A 27,707-nucleotide genomic window follows, 5' to 3' on the forward strand; every position below is an offset into this window, starting at 1 on the left:
TCATAGAGCAAACTGTTGTTGTCATGACATTCACTAGCTTTTAGAAGTATAGACATTTTAAATTTATTTTTATTACTGTTAGAAGACATAAGTGCCGTCCCTAGGAGGGGTCAAGCTGACCCGGGTGCCGTGTCAAGGAGGATGCCGTTAAGTACCCCCGGTTAAGATGTTGAAACTGATAGGTATCACTTAAATTTTATTAAAACTTTAAATTTTATTAAATATTTTATTAAAACTTTCTTTGAAAAGTTGGTGCTCAAACAGATAAATCATACAATATTTACATTCACTATATTTGTTTCTCATTTCTCACTTCCAATTTATCTTCAGTTATATTCTCTTTATCACCCAAATTTCAATATTTACACTACTTGGAGAATTTGGCAGTGGGGGAGGGGCACCTCAGCTGTCTTTGACCCAAGCATCTCAACCCCTAGGGACGGCCCTGTTAGACATCAAAACAAGTAAATTTTATCATGGCTTTTAAATTTTATTGCAAGACAAACCCTTAGTTTGTACAGCAGTGGTGTTAATTTTATAGGAATTTTCCAAGATAGCTTTAGGTCTTAAATTCCCAATTTTTTGAAAAACTAGAGAAGAAATCTGGTCTAATAAAGTTTGCCCTTATGCTGTAACAATTCCAAGTTAATCCATTATTTTGAAATTGTATGTACAAGTTTTCCTTGTTCTCCTGGAGAACTAATATTCCCCCTTGTTCCAATAATTTAGTTATAATTTAATACAGTTATCATTTAAACTTTTCAATGTAATCACACAAGTTATTAAATTAGCAGTTGTTTCAATGTTAGCAGCTACATTCCCCTGCTGATTGTGTAATTCTGTATGTATGTCATTGCCATTGCATTGAGTTATTACAAGCCAGTACATTTGATTACAGCCATTAAAACTGAAATTTACCATTTGCTACATGAAAGATATTATTGTGTAGTATGAATAATGATTATTTATTCAAATTATCTTATTGTACATAGTGTTCAGTAAAACAAATAAACATGTAAAGTGACTTATAAATGACAGCAATGTTCATCCCTCTTTTGAAATTGAAGTGGCATCTTCAGATTACTCAGCATAGAAATGATGCTACATAAAGCTTTAAAGCTTATTTTTTTATATTATATGTTAACTTGAAGTGGATTAATGCTGCATTATTATAGTCATTGTTAAACCTTAATCACAAAGACATAATTTTAACCAAGTAAAATAATTTTTTCCATTAATTCCTTATTAGTGCTTATTTCTCCAAACAATCTTCCAGTAATTAGTACAGTAGGAGAGTTCTGATGGAAGTATTTATGATCTAATAAGGATAACAATAACTAACTAGAAAAAAATAACTAATTAAACGTAATTATCTAGAAAAAAACTGGAGTTATTGCAAGAAAGTGAAATCAATAATGATTGTGTTCTTGTTATTGAAAACCTAAGAGATTATCTGAATGATGAGAATGCATGAATAACTTGGGTACTAGTAGAAAGTAAGTCAAAGACTACATTAAAGGATACTAGTGTCAGAAGACTGCAGAACACTAATGATATGAGAGTTAGTTTATTCTGTTTAAAGATACTGTTGAGATAAAGGAAAAAACATTGTATGGAAAATTGGAATGAACCTACAAAATGGAAAAGTTTTAGCTAAAAATGGTTAAATCCCCCAGTTCTCATTATTGTTTTGAATCAGGCTGTGGAATTCAAATTAGCTTAAATCTGGTTGAATATTTCAAAAACATTTTTTACTAACACAATCTTGATTATTATTTATATTAAAAATTAATGGGTAAACTATTTTTACCCCCTACATCCTACATCCCTAACAATTTGTTTTACTTATTCCCAACATTGCTTGCATGTATAATTTTTACCATTTACCTGTCCCTCCATTACTAAAATCATTATTCCAGGATTCCTTAAGTCTGTCTGTGGCCTATAAGTCTGTCTCATCTTTTAACTATATTTTTCCAAATACTTCTTTCTTCATCAATTTGCTGCAAAACCTCTTCATTTGTGACTTCATCCACCCATCTGATTTTTAACATTCTCCTATAGCACCACATTTCAAAAGCTTCTAATCTTTTCTTCTCGGGTACTCTGATCATCCAAGTTTCACTTCCATATAAAGCAACACTCCAAACGTATACTTTCAAAAATATTTTCCTACTGTTTAAATTAATTTTTGATGTAAGCAAATTATATCGCTGATTGACAGCTCATTTCGTCTGTGCTATTCGACATTTTATATTGCTGCTGCTTCATCCATCTTTAGTAATTCTACTTCCCAAACAACAAAATTCTTCTACCTCCATACTCTTTTCTCGTTACACTGCTGTCCAGATTTAAATTGTTCTTTAACATCATTAACAACTAGTACTATGTAAAGATTAAAAAGCAACAGGAATAGGGAACATTCTTGCCTGATTCCCTTTTTTATTACCGTTTCTTTCTTATGCTCTTCAATCATTACTGTTGCAATTTGGTTCCTATAAATATTAGCAATTGTTCTTCTATCTCTTTACTTGAACCCTAGTTTTTTTAAAATGCTGTACATTTTTTTCTAGTCGACATTATTGAATGCCTTTTCTATGTCTATAAATGCCAAATATGTTGGTTTGTTTTTCTTTAATCTTCCTTCTACTATTAATCTGAGGCAAAAATTGCTTCCTTTGTCCCTATACTTTTCCTGAAACCAAATTGGTCTTCTCCTAACACTTCTTCCACTCTCCTCTCAATTCTTTTGTACAGAATTCTAATTAAAATTTTTGATGCATGAGTAGTTAAGCTAATTAATTCTGTATTCTTCACATTTATCTGCTCCTGCTTTCTTTGATATCTTGACAATAACACTCTTCTTGAAGTCTGAGGAACTTCCCCTTTTTTGTAAATATTACACACCAGTTTGTATAATCTATCTATTGCATCCTCACCTGCTCTGCGCAGTAATTCTGCAGGTATTCTGTCTATCCCAGGAGCCTATCTCCCATTCAAATCCTTCACTGCGTTATTAAATTCAGATCTCAGTATTATATCTTCTTTACTTCCTCTTCCTCAAGCTTCTCTAAATTCCACTGATTCATCTGACACCTTTTCTTCAAGTTTTTAAACCCCAATCTACATTTCATTATTACTAAGTTTTGGTTGTTATCAATGTCTGTTCCTGGATATGCTTTGCAGTTGACAAGTTGATTTTTAAATCTTTACTTAATCATGGTATAATCTATCTAATACCTTGCAATATCGTCCGGCTTTTTCCATTTGTATACTCTTCTGTTATAATTTTTAAACTGGGTGCTAGCAATTACTGAATTATACTTCATGCAAAACTCGATAAATTGGTCTCCCTTGTAGGCATACAGACATCAACAATCATTGTGGGCTTAGGTTTTCATTTTATCCTGATTACTTTAATTCTGTCGCTAAGCTTTTTGAAATAATCTACTCTCTTCCCTATCTTCTTGTTCATTATGAAACATTCCTGCCTGCCCTATTGACATTGAGTTAATTATTCTGAAATCACCTGACCAAAAGTAGTTTTCCTCTTCCCATTGAACCTCGTTAATTCTTACTACATCTACATGTAATCTACCCATTTCCCTCTTTAAATTTTCTAGTCTACCAACCATATTTAGACTTGTAACATTCCATGCTCCAACTCATAGAATGTTATTTAATTTTCTGGTGACTCCTTCCTTAACAGTTCCCACCCGGAGATCCAAATGGAAGACTAGTTTACCTCCAGAATATCTTACCAAGGAAGGTGCCTTCTCCATCTTTGTTGCATGAAAATGCAGAGAGCTACATTTTCTTGGAAAAAAATAGTTAATTTTTCCATTGCTTTCAGTTATGCATTACTCAGAAGATTGAAAGAGCTGCTGCCCTCTTTCAGGAATCATTCCCCAGTCTGGCTCTCTACAGATACCACTCTGATATGGTTGCACCTTCGGTCCAGTTACTCTGTATCACTGAGCACTCAAGCCCTCTCACCTATGACAAGATCTCATGATTCATAGTTGGGGAGTAAACTATTAAGAAGAAAATTGTAAAATAGAGATTAAGTTGACTTTCATATTTGTGAATGAACTATATGCTCACATTTGATTACTAAATTTTAAGTGCTGAAACTAAAAAAGATAATAATCAGTTTTTTTGTTGTTTGATAATAATTAATAACCTTTATGACATCACTTGATAGCTAGGATATTCTTAAACTTAACATTCACATAAAATTATATGTACTCTATCTGCATCAATTTTTATTTTGTTAGATATGTATATTAGGTTCTGTGACCAAAAGGTTGCATCACCATGAGATATCAGTTATTTCCAAAAACAGCTTTGCCATTCTACAATAACAACCATACCATGTAGGCCTTACTAGGGAAGATGAGGATTAAAATTATTTTCCATTGCTTTTATCATTGACACTGTTGAAGATTGAATACCAAATCTACCTAACTGATGCTCACATTCTCTTCCCCAAAAGGACTGGCTATATATTGAATATCATTACTCTCAGAGAAAGCAATTCTAACTTCTGCTTTTTTATCTCGGTTACTTCATTACAAGAAATATATTGAGACAGATACTACATCATAACATATTAATGTACCTGATGCTGTTGAGAAACAATCTACTAAGTACACTATCACCACTCAGTAGAGAAATTTTATTATTACATGCTTGAGGAAAAAGGATACTTGAAGAGAAAAAATTCAAATTAATAAAATCTTAATTATTGTACTTTGGTGTTAAAATACCAGTAAACCAATAGATATTGAAAACTAAACATAATTACCAACCTGTCATAGAGAGTATGTAATTTTTATATATATTACTAGGTTAAATGCAGAGGTTATTTGTGAAAGGCTGTGAAGGGTTAATCAATTTAATTATAACATTTTTATTTAAATTTAATAAATATTAAATTAAGATTTCAAAGGGGAAGACACTCAAGAACTGTTATAAAAATGTAAAGCTATGTGCACATTTCAATTGTTACAGTCATCATGATTAGGTATATTGAAATTAGTAAAGTAAATATAACCAAAAAAACTACCTTAAGTTGATTGTATAAATGTAAAAAAATAATAGAAATAGTAAAATTAAAATAAAAATAAAACGTGATACTTAACGTCTAGTTAGGCTTACCATATTTTTTGGGTCCAACCCAGAACATATTTTTGAAATTACTTAAAAGGCTTAACAATTTACTGAACATTAAACTTTATTCAGTTGTATTTTTCACTAGACATGACTTTTATCAGAAATGGTTTATTTGTTTTAATTACATCATAAAATTCACAAGAAAGTTTTGAATTAATTTTAACATTTAGCAGATGTTTAACAGTAGATACTGAAAGTCTACTCCTTTCTGCAGACGAAATGTTCCCCATAATTGAAAAAACTCTCTTAACTGTAACAGACAGTTCCAGGCAAAGACACCGCAAACACAACCATTTTAGAAATATTGCAACATGAAATATCAGTCTTTTGAAACATCTTAAAAATTGCTTTCCACTTCTTTTCAATAGTATCAGGTACTTTTTCAGAACTTGAACCCAACCTACCCTTTGGTTTTGAATTACCTGGTTCAACAATGTACATTCATCAAATAGGTCATCAATATTTATGGAATCTTTTATCATTTCATTAACAACTTGTGCACTATCTTATAAATCACACCAGGCAATTTCAGTTTGAAAAATTTATCTACTGAAACTTACTAACATTATCAAAACTGGTTCTTCACAACTCTTAAGTATTTATTGGATACTAGAATTATAAAAATTGTCAACGCTTGAGAAGAATTTTTGTTCCTGAACATCATTATTTAATTTTAGAGTGCATAGCAATTCTTTGGCAAAAGATGGTATAAATTTGTGGGTTTTTCTTTCCTGAAGTTGACAAATTAATTCAGAATATGTCTGAAATGCTTCTGTTACTGAATTAGCTTCCAATTTCAGAAATACATTATTAAATAACTATAGAGTACCATATAAAAATTTCAAAAACAGTTCACTTTCTAGATTTTCAAAAGAATCAAATAATAATTTTGGGCATTTGTCACTAGATAAGAAGTATGATTTTAGGCCATCAAAAATAGAAACAATTCTTTCTACTGCAGATAAGAAACTAAGGAACCTTGTGCTGCTATGAGATAATACTTTTTTGTAAACTGTTTCCACAAATTCATAGAACTCTTTTAAGTTTCATTACTTTTTATATATGTAAAAATATTTATAAATCTTTATAACAATAACTTCTATGTCCAAGGATAGAGAATTACATGCTGTTGTGTACAATGTGACTTGAACAACCAATTCCTAAAATAGGTCTATCTAAATCACTTTGAATAGAGTGTAGAGTGTTTTCTGAACACATTTTCATTCCCCTTTCTCTTCACACCACCAAAATTACTGTTAGTGTTATCAGCAGTATAACAAACCAACTTTTCTTCAAGTTTGTATTTTTTCATGCACTGCAAAAGATACTGAGTCAAAATTTAAGCAGTTTCACGTGACGCTTCATCAAAATTTAAAAGTTTAACTTGAACTCCCTCTCCAGACTGAAATATCTTACAACACTCGGAACAAGTTTTACTTCACTTCTGCTTGAGCTATCCATCATTACTGTTACATAATTAATGTTTTCCAGAGAATGCATCACATTATCAAATATAAATGACAAAATAACATTAACAATAATTTGCCTCGGTTTTGGTTCTAGCAGATAAAAATATTGGGTCATATAACTTTTTAACCACTTTAGATGTGCAGTCTGATGTTTTGAAATTGAGTTCATGTCTAGAGTGTGGTATGAAAATGTAGCTTCTTTAGCAGCACACTCCAATCACTGTTATTGCTATTCCCATGTTTGGCTTTGAAAAAACCTCTTATGTTTGTTGAAGCAGTAGCATTAATAGTACTCCTATGTTTAGCTGTTTTTACATGGTCTTTAATATCACCCTTTCCTTTATGTGCAACAGAAAATTCTCCAGTACATAGTATGTAATAAACACGTTCATTGTAACTGTCATTACACAATTTTAAAAATTTGTATTTCTGTTGCAAGTTAATATTAAACACACACTTTCTTTTTCCATTACTAAATGATGAGACAAAAAACAAATAGAGATAAAATGATCAAAAACATGTAGGTGAGTTACTTCACACATGAAAACAACATAAACACATTGCCCCTGCTGTATTGCCAAATGACTAAGTAAAAGTTGTGGCGAGACCAGCAGCTACGCCTCTGTCAAAATTGACATCAGTCCTTGCTCCAAAGTTGACTGAGAGATGCATGGCTGTAAGAGAATGTTTAAAAATGTGATGTCAAACATATAGGTCTAAAATTAAAAAAAATCCTCACCAGCCATAAACTTCTCAAGCTCCAGACATTTTTGTAACCCCAAACAGCACTAAAAAACCAGGACTGTCCAGGCTAATCCCAGACGTATGGTATTTCTATTATATATTTCTATATAGATAAGTATTTCTATATAGACGTATGCTATGTCTATTGATACAATGCTATATCATTTTTTGTATTCCCGTACCTGTTCTTTGCTGGATATACAACTTAACACCTGCATGCCCTACTGTTTATAATTAAACATTTACTCCTTTAACTAAAAAAATAAATAAAATGTATTTAAGGATAAGAATTTAATGAACAATTCTGTTTAACTTTGTTTACAGATTATCAGTCCAGACTACCTAAATTTAATTGACCCTTTCTACTGTATGGATTCAAGTGGATAAAAATAGAAACAAGTTATAGATGCTTTAATAATATTTCAGTGTAATAAAAAATATATATTTATTTATATTTGACATTGTACTATGTATATATTGTTGTTTGACAGTACTTATTTTAATTTGTTTTTAGAATTAAGGATTATTTCTCATGTTGTATTATTTTCTTTAGTTTATTTTTTAATGTATATTTTTATTTACTTTTTCATTATGTTTTTCCTAGTTATAATTTGTTTCATACTAGAATAGACTTATTTAATGCTAGAGGTAACATTTTTTTAATTCTTTTAAAAAGATAATTAAGTGTAAGATATTGTGTATATATTTTGTTTCCACTTCCATCCGTGTTTTAAACGTATTTGTTTAGTATCTAAACATTTTTCCTAAAATTGATGATTTTATATAAGTATAAGTGATTTTATAAGTATGTTTGCTTTTTTTTTGTAATTTATTTATACAAAGATAAAAGATGAGTATGAAGGTATAATATAAATATATATGTTGTTACCAGTATTTTAAATAGAATAAATTATTGTGATTGTTATTATTACAGTTATATGAACTGTATAGCCTTATTAATTTTTAATAAATAAAATAGTGATAATATGTTGTATGAATAACGATTTTTTTTTTTTTATTGTGATTGTAGTCAGTCAGTAAAATAATGTTACAAAAAACCAAAATTATAATAATAAATCTTGTTAATTCTTATAAGAAATTTATTAGTAATAAAACACAAATTATACTTTAATGCACAAAAAATAAATGCCTATATGTTTAGAAGTATTAATTAATTAAAATAACAAATTGTTTTATCTTTTATAAAGTTAATAAAATTTATATCAAATTAATTTTTTGGTGTGTCTACATTATTTATTATTATTGCTTTCTTACTCTGTAATCTTTTTTACAGAAACAAACTTCTTAACTATTATGAGCATTCCATGTTTGTGGTTTGTGCAGTTGTTTTGAGATTAACATGTATTTTTTGGGCTTGGACACAAACCATTTACTGCATTGATACCATATATTAGTATATTTTTCCTCCATGGAATCTTCCACCATTAAATTATATATCGAGATGAGACTTATACCGAATCTAAATGAGGTAGTTCAAACAATTACACATTTGTGATTTATCTGGGAGTTTGCATGTTGGACTGCCAGGGCACACCAGCATATTTAGTATTGCTAGGCTGTGTTCTATATAACATCATTTAATAATTCCATAGTATTCCGATGTGGACTCGGATGGATTTCAGTATCTAGTTCTAGTATGTTAAAAACATGGGTACATTATCTTTATATGTGTAAATAATATGTAAATATGTGTCCTTGACACATTTTAAAAATATTTTTTTCAAATAAAATTTTTAAATGGTCAGAATACTATGACATTAATCTTATGCAATAAAATAAAAGTAAAATAGAAGAAATTAATTATTTTAAGGGTTCACTTATAGTTTGGTACAGATTTAAAAACATATTAAAATACAATTCACGGTAGTATGTATATATAAGTAGTGTGTATCATGTCCTTATCATGACATTTAGATATATATATATTTTTAAATTAGTATTAATCATGGACTCCAAGCCAAAGTCTGGAATCAATCAATATCCCAAGATACTTAATTGCTGCCTCGTGACTATCTTCCTACCTTCACACTCAAAAGTCGGTACGGGCCTTCTTTTTGCAGCAGTAACCACTGCCTCAGTTTTTTCTGATGCAGGCTCCAGCCCGACACCGGCCTTCCAGGCACTGATCACTGAGAAGGAGTCACAAATTTTACTAAAACCTCCTGCCGAGTATTAGCGTCAATCAGCACAGTAAAATCATCTGTATATCCAAATAAGCCTACTCCATGAGGCAGTGTAACCTGAAAAACCTATCGTAAACAACATTCCAGAGGGTTGGTCCAAGGACCGACCCCTGTGGCACTCTTCTATCTAGATCGTTCTACTAGTCCGCACTGTACCTGACATATTAGCTTATGCCCAGTGAGATAGGACCATATCATTCTTACCAAATAGTCCGGGACATTAAAAGCCACCAAGGAATGTATTATTGCGGTGTGAGAAATGCATTTCTCACATCAAACGTCACCAGGACACCTATCCTGCCTCCAACACCTCTCATAGACCTCCTTGCCATCTCATACACACCCGCCACAGCATCCAAAGCAGACCTACCCCCACAAAAGTCAAATTACCTCACAGAGAGTCCACCCGCCACCTTCACAGAACTCAATATGTGCTGTTGTATCATTCGCTCCAATATCTTGGCCAATGAGTCAATCATGGCCAGTGGCCAGTATGAGAAGGAAAGTGCCAGATCCCTCCCCAACTTAGAAATTTTTAGAAAACAGGTGGAAAAACAGCGGCTAGTGCTGGCTGCTATTTGGAAAAACAAGGTTCTGTTTGGAAGGAGTTTTCCAAACAACTGTTTGGAAAAACTCCTTCAGTGAGGCAAGTATTGTACGCTTCCAGGTAAATATCCTGTTCAGCCTGAGTCGCTATCTTTACCACAATATTCAGGAGTCAGTTCGGTCCTGGCACCTTATCCACTGAAATTCTCGATGTTGCCGCCATGAACTCCTCATTGGCAAAGGGAGGCGGAGGTTCCTTCTCTTCCCTGTCATCCACTCTAACTCTTCTCTGTGAGGTAATAGCCTCTTTATAATATGCCGCACTTCATTTGGGTCTCGGGTTACAGTCGAACTAAGATCCTTTATCCCCACGGATTATCTTCCACCTCCAAAATGAATTGCTTTCAGGCTCTTTATTTAGACTAACAAATGAGTGAAGCTCCTTCCTGTACTCCCTATAGTGTGTCATGTATATAGATCTCAGAGAGTGCAGATACGCCAGAATCATCAGCCCCCTGGCCCTACAGCATTCTATACGTTTCCTGGAAATGTCCGGAGTCCACCAATAAGTCGGGGGGTGCTGTATTTCTGTGGTAAACCCACGCAGATCTCTTTGAAACAGCCTGCAAAGCGATGAGCCTTTTCCTCCACCGTGTTTGCATCATGTATACCATGAAATTCGAGGACCTCAGCTAAAGTACTCGGGTCAAAATCCTTAACACTTCAGCCCATGAACATGAGCAAAACACCTCTGTCCTGGCTGTTATCTGAGATTGTCATCAGAACCAGTTGGTGATCACTGCCGATATTCTCCTTGGAGACTCGCCAGTCTGTAATCTTTACAGCCACCTCTGGCGCTGCAAATGTAAGTCCACAATGGACCCTGATGTGCCTCTCCTGTAGGTATAAACTTCTCCTTCATTAAGGAAGACCATATCAAGTGCTATGACCACATTCACAACTAGTCTACCACGTATGTTCGTCCTTGGCAAGCCCCAGGCCGTCACCCAAACATTAAAATCACCAGTTAAAAGCGCTGGCCAATTTATAAGGAGGTCCCTAGAGATGTTTATCAGGATTTCCTTGTAGATTTCTATCTGAATGTTGGGCGAGAGGTAACATGAATAATAATAATACACTCCACCTACCTTCACTCTCACAAAACCATTGCCTCAATGAGGATCGTGAGTCGGCAGAGAGATAGCGCATGAGTGGTATGTCCAAACCTGCCCCTAATACGTAAACAGTCAGCATATCCCATGCCAGCCTAGAATGGTTCATGTTGAGTTGTATAGTTCTTATTATTGAGCCGAGGACTGTCCGGTCCTCCCGCAGCTCAGTCTGCTGCTCTACTTAACGAGGACTTTGTTAATTTCTTTTTTTTCACCTCTTTAGGGCATGATGCCCCTCTGTATTACATGTTAAGCACTTAGGCTTCAACGTGCAATCAGCCGCCCAATGCCCTTCTCCCCCGCAGTTGAAACAAGCTCCAGCTCTGTTTCACCTTTGCAAAACCTCCCATGTGTCAAACTAAGCCAAACAGCATCCTGCCCTTCTGTGCAATAGCAGTGGCGTATGGCGCCGGAAGCTGACAAATAGCCACACCTGTTTGGTGTGTTTTCACCCTGATTTCCATTTGTTTATCAGCCTTCCTGATGAGCAAAATTTGAGTTGCCTCTGGTACCATCATCTCAAACCTAACCATCTTGAGCAGGTCCGCATTCGACGACCCCGAGTTGACCATTATTGTCTCCGTCTTATGTGTCTGGGGTGCCGGCTCGCTGCCAATCCATGCGGGAGGAAGTCAACCCATAGACTCAATAAGGTGGTACCTGCATTCGGTCCTCCTTCCTTCACACTCCAATAATCTCCGTACATACACAGCCGTGTCCTGACCATAAACTTCTGTCTGTAGCGGCCCTATATTACCACCACTATTGATCCTAATCTTTTCAACCAGGACCTGCGCCAAGTCAGTGCCACATCTTTACTCACGTAGGCTGCGTGGAAGAAATTGGCGATCTATGGATCCTCATCACCACCGCTACCAATCAGCCTGGTCTCTATTCCATATTCTTTTTAAAATATTTAGCAAATCTCCGGACTAATTCCTCTAATTCCAAAGGAATATCCTCCTCTTCCATAGAAGACTGTCTTGACTTCAGCCATTTGGCCCCTTTCCTGCAGTCCGAGGCAGATCTAGGAGGAATACGTTCTACATGTACATCCTCTGTAGCAGAACCAGCAATAGTCTGCATCGCCTCATTATCGCTTGCCATGAAGTCATAGGCTCCATACTAATCTTCATCACTTTCTCCAGAGTTTCCTCCACTGTGATAGGCTGGAATGGAAAAATTTTACCAGTTCTGAGATCTACAGCTCGTTCCACATTCTATGATACTCCCAAGGTATATTTTGGGGGAGTCGAGAGCGGTAACAGAAGGATTTGACGCCAACCTTCACCAACTGGACGAAGAACGCAATAGAACATCATTCGAGGTATGCCTGGCTTGCGCCTTCCAAGAAAAATATAAATAGTATAACCAGCTTACTTTTTATTTTTCTTACTGATAGCATTCTTACAAAAGTAGAAATGCAAAAGCCTGCAGAAGAGTTGAGACCCAACAAACAAGAACGAGCTTCTTGCATTTATTGGATACTTAATTCTTATTGGAAAATTCAATGAAAACTTCATTGATGTTTATGGTCAAAAAAACTAGATGTGCATTATATATTTCTAGTATGAATAGGACTATGTTTTACAATCTGCTTGAAATCATAAGATTTGATGACAAAACAAGAGAGGAGCGAAGGGAGAATGATAAATTTTCAGCATTACATGAAGTTTTTGAAACCGTAAATAACACTTTTCCAAATTATTATAATCCAGGTAAAGATCCATGTAAAATGATTGCTTTTACCGATTAAAAATACAGAGCATAATGTCACAACGGATAGATATTACACTTCAATAGATTTGGTGAATAAAAACTAGGGACCAACAGCAGTTGGCACATTGCATTCAAATCGTAAACACATTACGGATGAATTTAACACTACCAGAGATAGAGAGGAAGTGTGTTTGCGTTTACCGCATCTTCTCAAAATCTTCTCCAATAGTGCTTCAGTGATATTAGCATTATATATAGCCAAAAACAAACCAAGAAATTTTGTGCTTCTCATACTATCTACTCGACATAGTGACAAGAAAGTTTAGAAGACAATAAAAGAAAGCATGATGTAATATTGTACTATAATATGACTAAAGGAGGCGTAGATACAATCAACCAGACAGCAAGGGAATATACTACTAAACAAGGCACTCATCATTGGCCATTGTCAGTATTCTTACGTTACTAGACATAATGTGTATCTATGCATATACAATTTTCATTCCAAACAACCCTGAGTGGTAGTGAAAAAAAAAATCATCGAAGATTGTTCCATAATCTTAATCAGATCATTGTCTAGTTGGTAATGTTTTTCACATAATTTTCTAATAAACTTGTTTTAACAGATTAAAATAAAAAAGAATTAAAAAGACCAAGCATATTAAAAAAGCCTAACATGAGCTTGTGACAGTTTGCTTGATTGTTTTCATAAAAAGATTCTTTTGCAATGCCAAGTTTCATTTTGAACCAACAATGGTTTATCAATTTATCTTGCATTCCACAGCCTTTTGTGTATTCCAATAATTTTCTTCCGTCAATACTTCTCACATGCCTTTTAGAAGTCTAAGAACAAGGTGCAAGTAAGCACTTCATTCTTATAATACCAAAATTTTTGTATGAACTCTTTGATTCCATATTCTTTGATATAACAAAGGTTTTGTTTCCATTTGTTCAGTGAAATAACAAGAAGCCTCATCATCATTAGTTACACTGATAGACAAAAAAAAATCTTTTAATGTTTCTCTAAGTGTGATGCCATTTCTTGAATTGCTTTTTTGTGTACATTACAGATCTGTAAATACAATTTTTCTATCACCCTTAATTTTAAATAATTTACGCTTCAAAAAAAATTAAGCAAAAATATAGTTAAAATCTGTAAAATTTATAATTTTGGTGGCTATACCTGTTTTAAAATGATTTTGCTGATGCTTTTCTTTTATAAATAGCTTCAGGCACATCCCAAATTATGTCCAACAATAATCAGCTAGAATGTTAGTATTCCATTTCCCTTTTTAGCGGCTTTCCATTATCAAAATGTCTTGGTGGAAACATTCACTGTGTTTGTCACTTACATCTCCCCGGTCGTCCAGGAAAAAATCCAAATGTGAGTGGAGGAAATGTATTTTCAAAGACATATTACATCCCATAGCTCTATATGAAGTAACAAGTGATCAGCAGTATCATGGTAATTGTTGGACTTTTTTTAGCCGAGAAAATTTTTGCAAACTTTTTTAAATGAAGCTCAAGCTGCAATTTATATATTATTTAACATTGAGTTAATCATCATTTTTTACCAACCCTCTTATTTGAGGACCAACAGATATTCCTTCTTCAATTTTTCCTTCACTTACTTTAGAAGATTTCTGCCTGATGTACAAAAATCCAGGACTATCCTTCTTTATTGCTTTTACAAAATTTTTCATTAGTCCTAGCTTGATATGGAGAGGAGTAAAAATATATTTTGGGATCAACTAAGGGCTCATGAATAATATTTTTCCCATTTTGAGTTAAGTTGTCTCATTTCTTCCACTCTTGGGTAACATAATGTTTATCCCTAGCTTGGTTGTCCCATTCACAAAGAAAGCACACGTACTTAGTATAGCCTAACTGCATGCCTAACAAAATAGCTATAACTTTTGAATCACCACATACGTTCCAGCTATGTTTTTTATAATTTATTTTTCAAGAACACATATGTATCTTTCATCACATCATATGTATCTTTCAAATTAATACAATTAGCGTCTGGTATCGAAGGATATTTGTTACCGTTGTGTAATATAACTACTTTTAAACTATACTTGGATGAATCTACGAAAAGGCGCCAGTCCTCAGGTTTATGAACTTGTCCTAAGTGCAACATAAGCTCATCAATATTTATCCAATAAACCAAATTATTTTCGTCAATAAAGTACTGAGAAAGTTCTTTTTGTCGGCTTCGAAAGCCCAAAATTTTTGTAGTTTTTTGAAGTAAATTCCAACATTGCAGTTTTGAGCCTAACAGTTCAGCTTGATTTTTTGATAAATTTAAATCCCTAACAAGTCATTTAATTCACCTTGTGATATAAGATGTGGTTTATTGGAAGATAATTCAAAATCAAAATCAATATCTTCTTCAGTACTGCCTGATTCTTCATCGCTACTTTCGAAACATACATTCACAGGTGGCTCAGGAACTGGAATAATTTCACTGTAAGGTACAGGCTTGATTGCAGATTGCAATGAAGGATATTTTTCAGTATGTTAGATTTTTTAGAAATTACAGACACACTTGTTAAGCAAAAGTAACAGTCGACTGCATGATCCTTTGGTTCACGTCAAACCATAGGTACACCATGTGGCAAAGCCTTCCGTGTACCTTTCAGCTATCCTCTTAAATACAAAGAACAATTAGTGCATACTATATGAGGAGCCGACGTCTTATCCTGATCACCAATTTTACACTGAAAGTACAAATTATGTGCTTTTTTAATTAAAGGTGTAATGTTTTTTCTATTTGATTTTATGGTAAACTCACCACATTCATAACAAAAGGCATCCTAATCATTTATACAATTTTGAGGCATTATGACTCTGAACTGTTAACAAACTGAAGACAGCAATAAGACTGAACAAAATTAATTCATTCCTAAATCCAGTGCTTAATACAGACAACACAGCTGTGTTATCAGCTACATGTTTTGACCTGCACAGACATGATTAATTTTGTGAAAGCTCATGAAAGCTCACTCTTCAGTATTAGATATGATGTCATAATATGTGACTATAATATGATTTAATTATTTGTCTAGTATTGTTTATTTATAGCTTATAAATTTTATTAACAAAGTTAAACAGTAAAAAATGAGCTAACAAAATACAATATAGGAGCTTAAAATGCTAACTATACGTTGAAAAATGAAAAAAATCCTTTAATTAAAATTTTAAAATGGTGGTTGATAGATTTCTGAGTTCATATTCGTTTTCAGCATCAAAAAACAGATTATAATAATGTATCAAATTTTAGGAAACAAAAATGATGTTTATCAATGTTACTTTATCAGCATTTTTCTAGACTGCTTGCTATCAGTTTTAAAAATATTTTATTATTAGAACTATATCTCTTAAAAATTTACAACCCTTATGCACAAAAAATTCACAAGATTAATGATAGTAACAGGTTCATTAGTACGAGTAATTTTAGTGTGGTGATGGAACTGTAGTTAGTGTTAGATTTATTCCTCCCTACTTGATCCATTCTATTTTATTTAACTTCTGCCATAATTTTGAAATTAAAGTTAAAAAATTATAATTATAATTAGAAAAGTACTGCTTAGAATCTAATAGTGAGCTCAAGAGTGTGTAGCCTATGTAGTAAAGGATGAAGGAAAAAGTACTTGTATGTAAAAATGAAATTCCATACATTGCTTTTAAAGATTTGTTTTTATTTATTGTTATATAAATTAATGCAGTACTAGTTTTTCCTTACAAATATGTATAGATATAAACTAAAAACAATTTTTCCTAACGTATTTTTTTTTTTTTAACATGTAAGACTAAACTTATAGTAATGATCATTATATTATTATAAGAATAAATTAATAAAAAAGCCATTAATTTGTAAACTTGAAAATTATTTTGATTTAATATTAATCTAAAGAAGTTAATTTATTTTGAATTATTTATTTAATAATGAATTGGACAATTGTGAAAAACCATAGTACACCCAAAGAGTTATTATAGATACATCTATTATGAGAAAATTCCAGAAGAATTAGGTTAGAGAAGAGAAGAAAATTTAATTTTTGAAAATAGTATAAGTAATGCCAAATATGAACAAATATTAAACTGAAAGTTTTATTTTTACTTACATTATCAACAAAATACTCTTTTTCTTAGTAAATAAAATAAAAGCTGCAGTTAGAAATATATTATAATCAGTATGTATAAGAGATTGAATTAATTTTATTTTGATACATTTAATTTTATGTTACATTAATAAATAATATTTTTATCTATGTTTTATAGAATACATCATTAAATCTTTTGTAATAAAAATATTTACATAAGATAAAATAAACTATAATACATTCCATGTTTTAATTTATTTTCATTCGTGTAAAATATTTATTCACCTGTAGACAATTTTAACCCCATACTCTAACATTTTGATCCCAAGAGCAAGTAGCTACTGCTATTCCATTAGCAGATACTGACAGAGATGTTACTCTGTTTTCATGACCAGCAAGCGTTCCTGAAAGAAAAAACAAAGATTGAAAATCATCATGTATGTTACATAGTACAGTTAAATCTCTGTAGTACCACCATTCATTAATCCACCACATTTCCAGTCATCCACTCTAATATAACCTACCAACACATTCTTACACCAGCTCTGTCATTTCAGAATAAAAGAGACTTCTTTTTTTATGAATTCTAAACTTAAGTTTAAGATATTTAAAAATCTTTTAATAATCTGTTTTCTTAATAAAATTTCAATTTAATATTAATTAGGCCTACATTTTTTGCTGAATTACTCATTCATTTTCCAAAATCCTTCAAGACCCAGTAGCTTAGTGTTTTATGTACTCCAGGCATCCCTGCTATGCTGTATTGGTAGACTACTGAGATTGCACTGAAAATAATTTATAATAAAAGTATAATTAGTATTAAGTTTATAAAGTTTCAACTCTGTGTACTTTCAAAACATTCTTCGTAGAAATTACATAATCAAATGTAATAGTTGTGATTGCATATTATTTTAAGTTTTTATTTTTTACATTTTCTTTACTCTTTATTTCATTTTTCCTCTAGAATATGTACGGTTGGTTTGTTAACTGTAAATATACAAGTAATAATAATTTAAAAAAAGTTGGCTTTGATGTTGCTGAAATTTTTGATCAATTGCATGAATATTAAAATTTGACTCATCCCATAAATAAAGATTGAAAACTATTTTTATCCTTGCAATCTTTCTTATCTTCTCAGTTATTTATTTTCTTGTAAAGAAAATAATTTAAGATGTTATGATTGTTTAAAACGGTAAAAAATTATAAAACATTTCTCATTCAACTTAAAGGTAAAATAAAATGTAGTTAAAAACTATATTAAATGACAAATATTTGGGTTATTTGAATAAAAACACCATTTTCAGAGCTTAAAATTTTTTTAAATTATATTATATTTCAGTTTTTTAAAACACTTTTTAATGGTAAGCTGAAAAAAATGCATGAGAGTTAGTGATCAACATCCTCCAGTATATAAGAGGGTATTTTTAACTGAAGAATCTCAAAGAATTCAGAAACATTAAATCCAGTTGCCAGACATTCTTTTACCAATAGCAATACTTTTGCTTTATTATTTTCTATTATTGGCAAGATATTAGAACTAATAAGAAATTTCAAACTAGTCAAGCACAAGAAGTAGGTTTATCTTTTATTGGATGTGCTCACTGTGAGAGCACGTGGGGCGGCCAAACGTCTCGCCCTCTGATTTCGGAGGCTCCATTTTACCTTTCCCTTAATCTTCCTTTTCTAAAATAGATATTTCTATTTTCGCGGGTCCCGGAGTTGGGATTTGTTCAATCTGAACTTTTGTTTCAGGTTCATTTGCTTTGCACTTTGCGGTGCCTTAGAAGTATATGTAGGTTCATTTTTCAATGAACTTAGATGCTGTTGCTTTGGCAGGTCTACTTTCATTTTATACCACTTTGGACTGCTATTCCTAAATGATTGCTATCGAAGAAAGAGGTTCTCCAGAACGAGGGTTTTTACGTTGACACTCTTTCTTCTTTTTCCTGTTTAGCCTCCAGTAATTACTGTTCAGATAATACTCCAGAAGGTGAATGGGGATGATATGTATGAGCGTAAATGAAGTGTAGTCTTGTACAGTCTCAATTCGACCAATGCTGAGATGTGTGGTTAGTAACCCAACCACCAAAGAACACCGGTATCCACGATTTAGTATTCAAATCCATGTAAAAATAACTGACTTTACTAGGACTTGAACGCTGGAACTCTCGACTTCCAAATCAGCTGATGTGGGAAGACGCATTCACCACTAGACCAACCCGGTGGGCTTTGGTTGGAGAACTTTCTTTTTCCTGTTTAGCCTCCGGTAATTACCGTTCAGATAATACTTCAGAGGATGAATGAGGATGATATGTATTAGTGTAAATGAAGTGTAGTCTTGTACAGTCTCAGTTCGACCATTCCTGAAACATGTGGTTAATTGAAACCCAACCACCAAAGAACACCGGTATCCACAATTTAGTATTCAAATCCATGTAAAAATAACTAACTTTAATAGGACTTGAACGCTGGAACTCTCGACTTCCAAATCAGCTGGTGTGGGAAGACGCGTTCACCACTAGACCAACCCGATGAGTCAAATGTGGACTCTCTGCCACGAAAGTTGTGGAAGCTGTTGTTTCCATAATCCTATAAGTCCTCAGTCAATATGTCACAAGGTGTGGACAGAGAAACGGTTTGGTGTGCCCCGGATCAATGATCCTGCCTGGGTCCCCCAGTCAGCCGCCTCTCACAAATTTAATCCGAGTGACTGCCTGACCCACGATACCAACATTCCAGGGCTCACACGTAGCAGTAAGGGCTCCAATACCCTTACTCATGGGACAATCCCTGGCAAAGGCCGAAGTGACTGACTCACACTGGATGGCACAAGACTTTGGTAGAACAAGCTCACAGCAGGCCACCCTCAACCCGGTTCCACAACCGTGAAGAGGGATGGGCACTCCCTGTCCGCACTTCGCCCAGCGTCGGCAAACAGATCATGGTCATGTCTCCCACCCCCACTGCAAACAGCAAAACTGAGAAGCACAACCGCAACCAGCTCGGTTGCGGTTATTATTATTATCATTATTATTTATTAATTTATTTCATGATGTTATTTTTTTAGATGTAAGAGTATATTTATTTTATCATGTTTTGGAAGGCACCTGATTTGTAGCTTCCTTAATTTAAGTGACATTGGGTATCTTCATTCTTTGTGTAATGAATGCACAAGTTTGAACCCCGTTTGAAACACCAGACAAGAGTAAATTGTTAATCAGAACCCAACAACAGATTGGTATCCAAAAGACAGTAATAAGTAGTCTTTGCGATATAACTAGTCCAGCTAGTCATTGAACTTTCTACATCCTGCATAGGAAGACAAGCATTAGCACCTTCTACACCACTCCAGTTTGACAATATCAATTTGATATTGATATATATATATATATATATATATATATATATATAAACCTTTTTTCTGTCATTTGAAATAAAACATTTCATTAAACAGAATGTTGAACTCAACTGGCTGTATCTACAGTACTTCTTAACTTAGTTTAATGTTAGATTTTCAGAATTTGGAGTCCTTAAAATTAAGAATGGAAAAATATTCATTCAGAGATTGGTAAAATGAAATTAACAAAAAAATACAAGGAAATTTTATCTTATCTTTATGGTAAATTAAGGTAAACAACACAACACTAGTCCACATATAGCTTAGTAACTAAGCTATGGTGATAGTTATCACCATGCTCTCTCATCAATTTTTCTTATTCTTATTTTTGCTACCTTATCCTAATATGTATGTTAAATACCATAACCAAACAATAGCCATAACCAATACCATAACAATACCATAACCAATAGGCCACCTCACAAGAGATCTAAGTTACTCCAAAGAATGGCATATCATTCTCAAGAGTACAAGTATCTTGAATCAGGATTATTATGGAAAAATAAGTAAAATGAATTCCAGTTGCTTTGTTTCATACACAATATACAGTTTCAGGAGATATCCAACTCTACAATGACAGTTTCACTCTATTTATCATAAGGACTGGCTGAATAATAAATATCATTACTCTTAGAGAAAGCGATGCTGACTAGTCTCACTTGTACCTCAAATACTTTACATCTCACTGCCTCAAGAAAGATTGAGCAAATTATATAAAATTTTTTGAAACAAATTTTTGTAACCAATTCTATCATGAAACATGTTACATTCACCAACCTCACTTTCAGAGGGGATTAGAAATAAATAAATAGTCTGATATTAAAAAAAAATTCTATAATTTTTCTTCCAGCCAAGTTTAATGAAATAAATGGTTATGTAATATAGGAAGCCATACTTAAAATAAAAATCTCCTATTACCTTACAGTTTTTATATCCATTTAATTATTGAGTTTCTACTAATATGTTACAAATCTGCAATAATTGATACAGATATAAAAGTAAATCAGAAGATTTTTCCATAGCTTCATTAATTTTTTACCATAATGTAATGCAGTCTGCATAAAAATATTATATTTACCATTATGTTGATTTTTCATAGTATCCCAAATATGAACTGATGAATCATCACTGCCACAGAGTATGAAACGGCCAGATAAAGATAAACCGCAAGAAGTGAAACCAGAAGTTTTGTTAGGTGGTGTATATAAACCAATCTGCTGATCTGATCTCATATCATATAATCGAGCTGTTTTATCTTCTGAACCAGTCGCAAACGCATAACCACTGGGGTGATACTACAACAATGTAAAAATTTATAAACTATTACCTGAATTTCTTTCCAAATATAGCTTTACATTATTTATTTATATATTTTCTAATTAATACATCTCTATAAATGGTTTAACTCAAGTATATTTGATAATGTTCTTCAAATTTACTTAAAAATTGTGGTGAAAGTAGCATTATAACTAAAGTTGTTGGTAGTTTAAAATATAATTGTAAACATATCTTATTGTTTCCAGAGGCAATATTCTAAAACTTTATAATCATGTTAAGTCTGTGTACGTCTATTGCAGCTATAGTCACATAACTACGCAATTCAATTAAATTACTTGCTGTATCCCACACTTCATAAATATGTATATGATTTCAAAGAGGAGTCATTTACACTAATGACCAACATAATCTGCAATTTGCAAATTGGATTATGATTGAGAGATAGAGCTGAGATCATGAGGAATTTTTGAACCATCTCTAGTTTAACATATAACTGTTTTAAACAACTTTGAAAAATTTGAATTGTAGTTAAGTTTATCCAAAATGTTATAGAATGCAATGTAAGCAAGAAACTGGTAAAGCCAATTTCCATTGCAAGATAGAGGTAGAATCCTACTCAAATTTCAAAAATATGTGTTGGGCAAACAGGGCTAATGTGATTTTTAATTTTTGATCTTATTAAGTTTTGATAAAATATAAAAAAGGGAGAAATTTACAGAAAACAATTTTTCAACAATGAGAGTGGCAAATTGATATTTTAAAAGCATGTTTCAGACAAACTTGTTTTAAATTGTATGAATTTTCATATTTGGTCCTTTGAAATTCTATTGTAACCCTTTTGTTCAGCACCACCTCTCATCTGTCAATACTTCTGTCATCATTTTTTCTTTTGTAACCGTTATCATTCAACACAATAAATAACAAGGACACAAGCACACTCCTATTTCATGTGAACTCCTGTAGACAATTAAATGTATCATATGAAAAAAATCTTTTTTTTTTTTAATAACTTCTCCTCTACTAATATAAAAAATAAGATACACTATGTGACTGAGATGCCTGTACCAGAGCCTAAATCTCATATGGCTATGTCCTTGGAGTGCCTCAGCCTCTCATTTGTCAGGCAGATAATGGATAACTCTAATTTTCAAAGTTTCTGTTATTCAAGGAAATTTATTGAAAATGAAATAATGTAGCTCTTATAATCAGGTTTTTCTATGAATAAATAAATATTCTAACAAAAGTATTATTGTACATAAATTAAAGAACAATATAAGCAAAATCATTTGCCTTACTAAGAACCAAAATACAGGGGATAAGAGCAGTATTCACATAAAACAAGAAACTAGTAATTATTTCAATCTTTATCACAACAATTTAACCAAAAAAAATTTAAATAATAATTTAACAGGGTTAAGTCAATCTACCACAAATGACAGCTAAATCAATAAAATGTTACTATTGAATAATGCAATTTAAAACTTATTCAAACAAATATTACTATGATTTTGTTCATGACAACCACAACAAGCATTATCTAAAAATATAAACTTTTGAAAAACTGAATAAAATTTTATTGTAAAACGTTTCCAATAAATTACTTCAAAACATGTTTCTGTAAAATAAAAAATTTACTAGGTAATGGATCTCATTCAGCTGATGAATATCTATATTCTCCTATAAATAAATACCTTATTTATAAATGCAAAATATATTTGAATTACTATATTTTAGTTTTCTTTTTAACCCTTCTTCATTTCCTTTAGTATTTTCTTTACATGATATTATTTTATCAATAACTTTTGTTAGATATACAGAACATACTTTTTGCTAGATATAGTTATACAGATTGTATTTTCTGGATGTTATATATTTTAAGTTTTTCAGTCATTTCTAATTTCTGATAAAGTACTGTTGGTCCCTTATTCTTTGTTAATGAATTAGTTGTATTATTATATGTGTAATAGGATATTGAGAATTTGTTTACTCATTTAGGTGAGTATTATATCAATTCATAGAAAAAGGTAATTAAGTAATATTGGCCCTTTCTAAAATGAAATAATTTACAGAATTCACAGTTTGTGAAAGAAAAAAATCTGTTTTGAGACTACATGATGTTTTTAATTCTATAATTTTAAATTTCATAAAACAAAAAATATACTTACACATACTGAATTGACATCTGCTTCATGGCCAAAGAATGTTTGTTTGCATGTACCATCTCTTACATCCCAAAGTTTGCATGTTTTATCAACACTGCCAGTCACATATGTATTCTTATCTGGTGCTAATGACATACTCACAACATCTCCACAATGTGCATTAAATTCCTGTGTTTTTTTATTTGCTTCTAAATCCCAAACGCATCTACAAAAAATTAATAATAATAAAAGAAATTTTATTATTAATAATAATAAACTAAACAAATTAAATAGGTCAAAAAAACTGTACGTATCAGGTCTAAGACTTATACAACCCAGTGTTGTACATAAAACTTATTCTAGGTACTAATACTACCATCTTGTAAGCCTTTCATCAATCCAAACCTCAATCAGTTTACACATGGCTATTGCCAAAACTGCCAGATCTAAATAACCACTAATTCTAATATATTACCATGAAGTCTCAGAGGGTCAAAGTTAAAGTGTCATGTGCAATTCTAAGCAACAATTTGTAAGACCAATTTACCATAGTTTGTCACATTATTAACAAATACAGTGTTAGCACATGGTTAGCATTGTAAATACAGTTACAATTGTAGTCATGCTTGTAGTTAATTGATTTTATTAAACGATAACAGTAGATGGTTCTTGCTATAATAATTGCCATAACTTTGATGAAATAAATTTAAATGTTCTGAAATCACAAGAGAGATATTTCACAAACTTGCTTATAGGATTTACCTTCTCAAACTTTCTTTTAATGGGAATATCTACTACTAACGCATAGATAAACTACTAGAATGCTGCAAAATTAAAGTAATTAGATAAAATGTCAAAATCAGAGTAAGATTTGAATCACTCCATATAAGTCTATCTTATATTCTACTAAATTTTATCAGTTTAAACTTAGATGGTAACTAGGTTGTAGGATGCCTTATTTAAAAACCATGGAAATCCACATTAAGCACATCAGATGTTGATATTTTAGAATTTTAACATTTGTTTGAGGGACTAACACACAAACTTAACAGTCCTTTTTCAAACTTACTATAGAACTACTTTGTTATCTCTTTATTGATCACTCTAAATAAAACACAGCTCAACATTTTATTGTAATTTATACTCAGCAGTGAAAATAATACAAAATAAGGACCTCTAATTGAATTACAAACCCACAACCATATCAAACTTTTGAACATAACTTAAAAAATTAACATTAGCTCATATTTTTAATCTTGTTCAGTTCACCATAAATAACCATTCTGGGTAAAGTTAATAGATTTTTATAATGATTAATTTATTACTGTAAATCCAGAGCAGTCACTTTTAGATTACTAAATAAATCTAATCCCTTTAACTACTTGTAAGATTTAATTTTAGTCGTCAAAAATAAAATAAAAATGCATGTAGATAAATTCATAATAAAATTACAAACATTTTCATATCACCAGAACCAGTAATGAGAGTTTTATCATCAATAAATCGACAAGAAGATAAGAAACCTTCGTAGCCGAGTAATTCTCGCACCATTTTAGCAGATCCAGTTGCATCCCTGTTGTTAACATCATACACTGTACACATGTTGTCCATTCCCCCGCAAGCTGTAAATGTAAAAATCATTTCTAAATGCTCTATAATTAAGTTGATTACAAATTTCAAAGCTTGGTCATGCTCTTTATATTTTTTACTTTCTTTTTTATTTTTTAAAATAATTAAAATTTTACTTCTATTCCACAAGATAATTGGCTTAAAATGAACTAGATCATAGTTAGATTTAGAAGAAAATTTCTCTTCTTAATCTATAGTCACAATTATTCTTGAAATTACGACCCTCCTTAATAGTTGCGTCCAACCTTAAATTGAAGTTAAACTGATACATATCTGTGGCAAAGTTGTGTACATGAAATTTTGTAAATTGGGAAGTTAGCTTTAACCCATTACTGCAGTACAGGGAAGAAGTTAATATCCAGACACATCAAAAAGAATGCCAAAATATAAAAATTTATAATTCAACAAAAGAGTTAAATTAATTACTATGAAAGTTCAAAAAACAATGTCAAATAATGGTTACTGCATGGCAAAGTTATGGGCCATTTCTTCTTTGTGTAAAAAACCAGTACATGGAACATTTAATTGATGTGTTAAAAAGACATTTTTTTCTCTCAATTTTATTTAGTGAAAGAGAAAGAGATACCCACATAATTTTCATGCAGCCTTATATGCTGGGCTATTTCAACCTTTCTCATGTGCTTGAAGCCTCAACTGCTCAGTTCCAAACAACTCCATTTAAGGAGGTGGATCCATGTCCTATACTCTTAAAATTCTCAACCTTACCTGTAGTGTACCTTTCTATTACCATTACATCAGACAATATCAGACAAAATGGATGTGACTAAAAACTGAATTTTATTTAGATATCTGCAGAAACACAAAGTAGAAACTCATTTCAAGAAGACTTATACTTGTCTAAAAAAAGATTTTAACCCTTGAACTTTTTAACTCTTGAATTGTCTCACTGTGTTCAACATATCTTGAGTTACAAATCCCAAAAATCTGATGCGGGCACTACATGACTTCCTTGTACGCCTACTAAATTGCATACACACATCATTAAAACTACATTAAATTTTATTTCACTAATAACTTATGATTTTTTCATATCTTTTTCTTTGTTATTATTGAATATTATTTATTGTAAATAGACGGAGCATACAGGAAAGTTAAGGAAAATTTTGGGGTACATAAATTAAAATCTAATAATGTGTTAAACAAAGATGGTACACCAATATATAATACGAAAGGTAAAGTCAATAGATTGGTGGAATATATTGAAGAGTTATACGGAGGAAATGAATTAGAAAATGGTGTTATAGAGGAAGAAGAGGAAGTTGAGGAGGATGAAATGGGAGAAACAATACTGAGATCTGAATTTAAGAGAGCATTAAAAGACCTAAATGGCAGAAAGGCTCCTGGAATAGACGGAATACCTGTAGAATTACTGCGCAGTGCAGGTGAGGAAGCGATTGATAGATTATACAAACTGGTGTGTAATATTTATGAAAAAGGGGAATTTCCGTCAGACTTCAAAAAAAGTGTTATAGTCATGATACCAAAGAAAGCAGGGGACTGGAATAAAATGTTCAGCATTTTAAAAAAATTAGGGTTTAAATACAGAGATAGAAGAACAATTGCTAACATGTACAGGAACCAAACAGCAACAGTAATAATTGAAGAACATAAGAAAGAAGCCGTAATAAGAAAGGGAGTCCGACAAGGATGTTCCCTATCTCCGTTACTTTTTAATCTTTACATGGAACTAGCAGTTAATGATGTTAAAGAACAATTTGGATTCGGAGTAACAGTACAAGGTGAAAAGATAAAGATGCTACGATTTGCTGATGATATAATAATTCTAGCCGAGAGTAAAAAGGATTTAGAAGAAACAATGAATGGCATAGATGAAGTCCTACGCAAGAACTATCGCATGAAAATAAACAAGAACAAAACAAAAGTAATGAAATGTAGTAGAAATAACAAAGATGGACCACTGAATGTGAAAATAGGAGGAGAAAAGATTATGGAGGTAGAAGAATTTTGTTATTTGGGAAGTAGAATTACTAAAGATGGACGAAGCAGGAGCGATATAAAATACCGAATAGCACAAGCTAAACGAGCCTTCAGTAAGAAATATAATTTGTTTACATCAAAAATTAATTTAAATGTCAGGAAAAG

General features: G+C 32.0%; 2 protein-coding genes across 10 annotated transcripts in view; one reads left to right on the plus strand and one right to left on the minus strand.

Annotated features, from left to right (window-relative positions):
- Positions 1 to 8,587, plus strand: part of per (period circadian regulator) — a 178,878-nt gene extending 170,291 nt beyond the window's left edge. For 5 of the 9 annotated variants that reach the window (XM_075355260.1, XM_075355262.1, XM_075355263.1 and 2 more), the window contains one exon: positions 7,713 to 8,587. In XM_075355260.1, the coding sequence (XP_075211375.1) occupies positions 7,713 to 7,734 (22 nt within the window). In that variant the 3' untranslated portion in view covers positions 7,735 to 8,587. The remainder of the gene's footprint in view (positions 1 to 7,712) is intronic. The other 4 variants (XM_075355269.1, XM_075355267.1, XM_075355266.1 and 1 more) reach the window with 2 other exon arrangements.
- An 8,598-nt stretch (positions 8,588 to 17,185) lies between these two features.
- Gbeta76C (guanine nucleotide-binding protein subunit beta-2) overlaps positions 17,186 to 27,707 on the minus strand; it is a 31,073-nt gene continuing 20,551 nt past the window's right edge. The window contains exons 5-8 of the mRNA XM_075357847.1: positions 25,411 to 25,576; positions 23,979 to 24,180; positions 21,614 to 21,830; positions 17,186 to 17,542 (exon numbers count right to left, since the gene is read on the minus strand). Coding sequence (XP_075213962.1) covers positions 17,436 to 17,542; positions 21,614 to 21,830; positions 23,979 to 24,180; positions 25,411 to 25,576 — 692 coding nt within the window. The 3' untranslated portion in view covers positions 17,186 to 17,435. The remainder of the gene's footprint in view (positions 17,543 to 21,613; positions 21,831 to 23,978; positions 24,181 to 25,410; positions 25,577 to 27,707) is intronic.

Source organism: Lycorma delicatula, chromosome 2 (assembly GCF_047948215.1).
Source record: "Lycorma delicatula isolate Av1 chromosome 2, ASM4794821v1, whole genome shotgun sequence".
Lineage (NCBI taxonomy): Eukaryota > Metazoa > Arthropoda > Insecta > Hemiptera > Fulgoridae > Lycorma > Lycorma delicatula.